Here is a 6,149-nt window from a genome sequence, read left to right on the forward strand (position 1 = left end):
ATTAAGCTCGTCTCTTGAGGTACCAGAAAAATCCTTTTCTGACCTTTGACCTCAAAATGGAATCTACTCTTCCATTTCATGTTGCCAACTATCATCTAAGTTTGATAATAGTACCTTTCTGTGTTGTTGATTTATTGTTGAGAAAATTCCATTTCTGACCTCGTGACCTTTAACCTCATTACCATCAAAAATGTTTTTTTGTTTTTTTTTTAAATTGAAGGTCTGGCTGTTGGACTGGACCCTCAAGGCTACGGGAACCCAGATTTTTGTTGGCTGTCAGTGCACGACACGCTTATTTGGAGCTTTGCCGGACCCATATTTGTTGTCGTCTTGGTACGTTTATCCTTTGATTTAATCATTTTTTTAAAGAATGAGGACAAAATGATCGAACTTATTTGTTATTTTTCTTCTGGCAGGTTAACATCGTTATTTTCATCTTGGCTGCAAAGGCCTCCTGTGGTCGCAGGCAGAAGGCCGTTGAGAAGTCCGGCGCTATGTAAGTATCGACAAATATATTTATTAGCTGCTACAGTGGTACCTCGAGATACGAGCTTAATTCGTTCTGGGACGGAATGATTTTCGAACTAAAAACACAGAAAAAATGGATTAAAAAATTACAATTATTGATTTAAAATGGGGGAAATCAGGACATTTAATATACATCTATACTCTTCATTTTAATTTGATCCTAAAACAGAAAGTCGGCACTCATGATTTACTTTCCCGGGCCACACAAAATGAGGCGGCGGGCCAGATTTGGCCCCCGGGCCGCCACTTTGACACATGTGACTTACACTAAACTTAATTCTAATTTTGTATTAAAGTTTGATACCTTTCATCTCCCGGGTTGGCACTATTTGCCCCGCCTCCAAGCTGACTTTCACCATCGATGTGCTGTTTGCTTTTGAATTCCCTTCAAAATATTCCGAAAATGATGCACACAAATGTCCTTGCAATAGGATAACGCCCGACCAGTTGCCAACGAGAAGTAATATTTACTCCTCGTATTAGCGATTCGAGTGACGGGGAAAAAAACACTGAAAAAAATGCAACGCTCCATCCAGTGCTCGTAGATATCTGTTATACACAAAAGAGATGCGGCAAAAAAGTGCGCTAAAATCATAATCAGCCTCTCATGTCCTGGCCACCTGGCTTTCTCGTATCTCGAAATTTGTCTCGTATCTAGAGATAATTATTTACTCGTATCCCAAATTGCTCTTATGTCAGGGTGCTCGTATGTCAAGGTACAACTGTATTTTCTTTGGGCGTGAGTCAAACATTCGACTTACATTTTCCTGTCAATTTTGATGTATTAGCCCAGCCCTTCGCATGGCCTTCATCCTCCTGCTCCTCATCAGCGCCACCTGGCTTTTAGGTTTAATGGCAGTCAACAGCGACGTGCTTACCTTCCATTATCTCTTCGCTGGTTTCAGCTGTCTGCAGGTGAGTTGATCTTGACGCAATAAACCATTTCATCAGGACACGACAAGCACGTTTTTTTTTTTTACCTCCACAGGGTGTTTTCATCTTCTTTTTCCACATCATCTTCAACAAAGACGTAAGGAAGCACCTGAAGAACGTCTTCACAGGGAAGAAAAATCTCCCGGAGGAGACGGGCACCATGCGATCGTCTTTGCTCACAGTGAGGCTCACTGTTAGCTTTTTTTTCCCCCTCCTGGCCTTTTTTTCTGCTGACTTCACCATTTTTTACAGCGTTCTCTCAACTGCAACAACACGGACGACGGCCACATGTACCGCGCGGCCGTGGGCGAGTCTACCGTCTCCTTGGACAGCACGTTCAGGTCAGGAAAGAGCCGCAGTGGCTACCTGGCTTACGCACTCAGGAGGTACAGCACGCTCACTGACCGCATGGCCGCTTCTAGAACTTAGATGCATGAGTGACACTAACTAGCGCAAGTTCACCTCTTTTCACCAAATCTTTTCGATATTCTCCAAATCCGAACTTGAAGACATGCAATGAATTTATCAAGCTTTCCACTACATTTGAAGGTGGAGGGTTCACTGCTGTCTATACAGTGGTACCTCGAGATACGAGCTTAATGCGTTCCGAGACTGAGATCGTATGTCGATTTTCTCGTAACTCAAACGAGAGAGGGGCGAGAGAGAGAAAGAGAGACTTTTTTCACGGCAACGCGCTCGTAACATAACATTAATTGGATTAATTGGATTGGATGATTAATTGGATAACTTTATTCATCCCGTATTCGGGAAATTTCGTTGTCATAGTAGCAAGAGGGTGAGGATGCAGAAATAGGAAAGGCATTTTAGACATAAATAGATAGCTAATAAGTTAATCAATAAATACATGAATGAATATATAAATAAATAAGCGTGTTGCTGAAATATTTATTTATATATATATATATATATATATATATATATATATATATATATATATATATATATATATATATATATATATGTATGTATGCATTTTTGACAACTCACTGAATGACCGGCGACCAATCCAGGGTGGAGTACCTCAGTTTTTTAAAAGTATGCGATACATTCTTTCTAAAGGGTGTTTAGCGGGTATTAGATTTGGCCTGCGCTTGTAAATCTGTCAACAGGGTAACGTGAACTGACCCCGGGGTTAATGGCTGCCATGGGGGGTGGGACGTGGCGTGCCGCCTCGTTCTGGAGGCAAGAAACCTGGCTAGATGTAGGCATGAGATGGGAGCATAACTGCTTAGATGGGAATTTATGACTTACACGCTTGCATGGAATTGTCCTCCAGTCAAATTCTTCTCAGTTACAAGCGATGAAGATGGGACGCAAGAATTGGCATAACAAGGTGTTTGTCACAACGTGAATCATTTCGGAATGTTCTTATCTTCTCCACCTGAGCAGGGAGGAGTCCGGCCAAAAGCCCAGCGTCTGTTCAGGAGTGGCTAAAGGACACACTGATCTGGACGGGCCTCTGTTCCACAGAAGTGGCTCCAAGGCGGACGGTGAGGTTTTTTTTATTACCATATTTTCACGACTATACGGCGTATCGTATTTTTAGCCGCAGTGTCAGTAACGAGTGCTATTTCTGTATTTTACACACACACAAAGGACGCACCGTTTTTATAGACGCAGCCAGGCATGGCAAAACATACACCAGCTTAAACATACACGCTACACCCACACGCTAAAAGCACGTTTTTAAAAAGGCAACGGAAGCAAAACTGAGTTCGGTTGTACTTTATTTAGCCATTTTACAATGTACTCACGTCATCATCACCCACAAATCCATTAGAGTCCTCATTTTCTGTGTCCGAATTGAACAATTGTCCAAATGAGTCATGGAAAACGCTGAGTTTTATACGTTCGTCCAGGCGGCCACAATCCATTCGCAAATAGCTAGTAGCTAGCGTAACTATTCCAATGCTGCTTTCCATGCTTTGTAAAGCTGTGTTGATGTCGATGTATACAGGCCACAATCCATTGGGTGTATTGACAAAAGAACTATATATCCCAGCAGTCACTGCGCAGTACTTTTTCTACGGGGAAAATAGTAGAGTCGGGGGCTGCTTCCCGTAGTTGTGAGAGCGGTAGAGGATGGTGTACCCTATCGACTGATTTATTTTATGTTATAGTAATAACAATTTTAGTATTGGTCCATATATAAAGCGCACTGGATTATAAGGCGCCCTGTGTATTTTGGAGAAAATTTAAGACTTTTATGTGCGCTTTATAGTCGTGAAAATACGGTATTTATTTATTTTATTAAGTTTTCCCAGAGTTAACGTTTCAACTCACCTGCGCGACCCGTCTGTCAGACTCCGACACAGACAGCGAGCTTTCGTTGGACGAGAACAGCTCCTCGTACGCGTCATCCCACTCGTCAGACAGCGAGGACGACGACGTGGACGTCAAGCCCAAGTGGAACAATGAAAGACAGCCGGTCCATAGCACGCCTAAGGGTAGAGGTCCGGTGGACTCGGTGTCCAACCACGTGGCGCCATACTGGCCGACTGACGCCATGACGGCCAGCGACAGCGAAGACCCCGGCGCTCCGGAAAAGCTTCGGGTCGAGACCAAGGTCAACGTGGAGCTCCACCCGGAGAACAAGATCAACCACATGGTCGACCGGGATGGAGAATCGCCTCAGGATGGAGACAAGCAGGCGAGTGGACGCGCCAACGAGGTGATGACGCCAACTGCTCACACCAATAGCAACCAGCCACCGGAGCAGAGAAAAGGTATGGGAATATTGACACCAGGATTCAAGACTTGGTTTGTGACCATGTTTGTTCCTGTCAGGCATCCTGAAGAATAAAATAAGATACCCGCCACCTCTAAACGACAAGAACATGAAAAACCGTCTCCGGGAAAAGCTGAGCGACTACAACTCTCCCACCATAACTTCGCCACCGCCTAATTACAACACGGCCACGTCCCCGTCCCCCGTCAACATCATGGGGCCGCCGTCCCATCGGCCTTCGTCGGCCTCCAACGACGGCAATCGCCCCAGTAACAAGGGCAACGGGTCCCTGGTCAAGCCGCCCGTCGCACCTCGGCCGCAGATTGCCGTCGGCGGCACCTTGCCGGCGGGCGTGTACCGCGACACTAACGGCGGGGTGGCCATGCACTTGAAGTCGGGGACAGTCAACGGCAGCAATGGCACTGATTCGGAGTGAGTATTTTCTGTTATTTCACTGATTCTTCGTGTAAGGGCTCCCTCTTGCAACAATTGAATGAATAGACGTTTCCCATTGAAATGAAGCAGCATCTCGCGTCCACTGTCTGCTCGTATATCAAAATTTGTCTCGTATCTCAAGATAAACATTTGCCCGAGATTTTACTCATATCTCAAATTGCTCGTATGTCGGGCCACTCGTATGTCGAGGTTCCACTGTAATGAGACTTCGATCTGACCTTTTAGGGACATCCAGACCAGCCCGCCATTGTGAGAGGAGGAGACCCAATACCAGGAGACCCACGTCCATCCCATGTCTGTCTCCTCCAGAGATCAGTATTACCCAGCGGAAGGAAAAAAAAAAAAGGAACAATAAAGGGAATAAAAGAGAGGAAGGTGACGGAACCTGAGTGCCAAATGCATCAAAGGAAAAAAGCAGGGAAGCAGAAACTCAATATATGAAGACTTTCCCCTCTTGGAATGTATTGCAAAAGTTTGACTAGTAAGAGACAAGTTGGTACATTTGTAGTCCAATAGGATTTCATGGATTGATTTTTTTATTTTTTTTTCCATCAAGCTTCAACAATTTAGGACGCCTTACAAACGCATAAACATTTGGAGAGATCAAGAGCACTAGTGGAAGAATGGATATGTTGAAGCACTATAAGATCAACTTGTTCACTTTTTGTGAAGATTCTGCTTGTTTTCTTTCAGGATTTTTCAGTTTAAATGTGTCATCGCAGCTAAACTTTTAAGTTATGTTTACCACTCACAAGGTGCCTTTGTCCTTGTTTTCCACCCGTGTTCTGCCTGTGTGATCAATATTGTTAATATGTGGTTATTTTTCGAATGTTCGGACACTGGAAAAGTTTTGTAACATAATGTATATTTATTTTTTATGGTTCCGTGACACTGGAGTTCAAAATCTATCTAATTAAAGATGTCGGATTTGTACGCACTGCTCTTTTTTTTTAGTGTTTGCTGGTTTGGGAATGGAAGAATAATGTTGCTGAGTGCAGATAAGGACGTTACCTTACAAGGTTATGGAGCTCTTCCAGGCTCCCTTGACATTATTTGTATTTTTTCCACAGCTCAGCCCACTTAGACGACGGCATTCCGCCGTAAGCCTGAAGATACGGTAGAGCGTCTGGACTAAATTGTGTTCACGCATCTTGTTTGCTGCCACCAGGTAGTATTATGCAGTGGCGGTCCGTGAATTTCCTAGCGACGCCGATTTTACCATTAATTTATTGATTATTTGTTATGTGTTGCAGCTGTAGCTGCAGTAGAGGTTTTATAGCCATAAAATAGTTTTTGAGGGTTGGATTGATACATTGAAGGCGCTACCAGAAAATGCACCGCCCGCCACTGTTATTATTATTTCCTTGTTATTTGAATTCGAAACTCTCCATCACATAGTCTTGTCTTGAGAACCACGATGCAATGCCACCCTCTAGCGGCAATTTTCTAAAACGCCTTCAACCTACTTTTATTCCGCTCTGCT

General features: G+C 43.9%; 1 protein-coding gene across 4 annotated transcripts in view; it reads left to right on the top strand.

Moving 5' to 3' along the window:
• Positions 1-5,599, top strand: part of celsr1a (cadherin EGF LAG seven-pass G-type receptor 1a) — a 54,073-nt gene extending 48,474 nt beyond the window's left edge. For 3 of the 4 annotated variants that reach the window (XM_077593553.1, XM_077593554.1, XM_077593555.1), the window contains exons 27-35: positions 221-333; positions 417-496; positions 1,317-1,443; positions 1,517-1,642; positions 1,714-1,847; positions 2,872-2,972; positions 3,786-4,208; positions 4,270-4,642; positions 4,892-5,599. In XM_077593553.1, the coding sequence (XP_077449679.1) occupies positions 221-333; positions 417-496; positions 1,317-1,443; positions 1,517-1,642; positions 1,714-1,847; positions 2,872-2,972; positions 3,786-4,208; positions 4,270-4,642; positions 4,892-4,919 (1,505 nt within the window). In that variant the 3' untranslated portion in view covers positions 4,920-5,599. The remainder of the gene's footprint in view (positions 1-220; positions 334-416; positions 497-1,316; positions 1,444-1,516; positions 1,643-1,713; positions 1,848-2,871; positions 2,973-3,785; positions 4,209-4,269; positions 4,643-4,891) is intronic. The other variant, XM_077593556.1, reaches the window with a different exon arrangement.
• The last annotated feature ends 550 nt before the right edge of the window (positions 5,600-6,149 follow it).

This window comes from Stigmatopora argus, chromosome 23, assembly GCF_051989625.1.
Source record: "Stigmatopora argus isolate UIUO_Sarg chromosome 23, RoL_Sarg_1.0, whole genome shotgun sequence".
In the NCBI taxonomy this organism is placed as follows: Eukaryota; Metazoa; Chordata; class Actinopteri; order Syngnathiformes; family Syngnathidae; genus Stigmatopora; species Stigmatopora argus.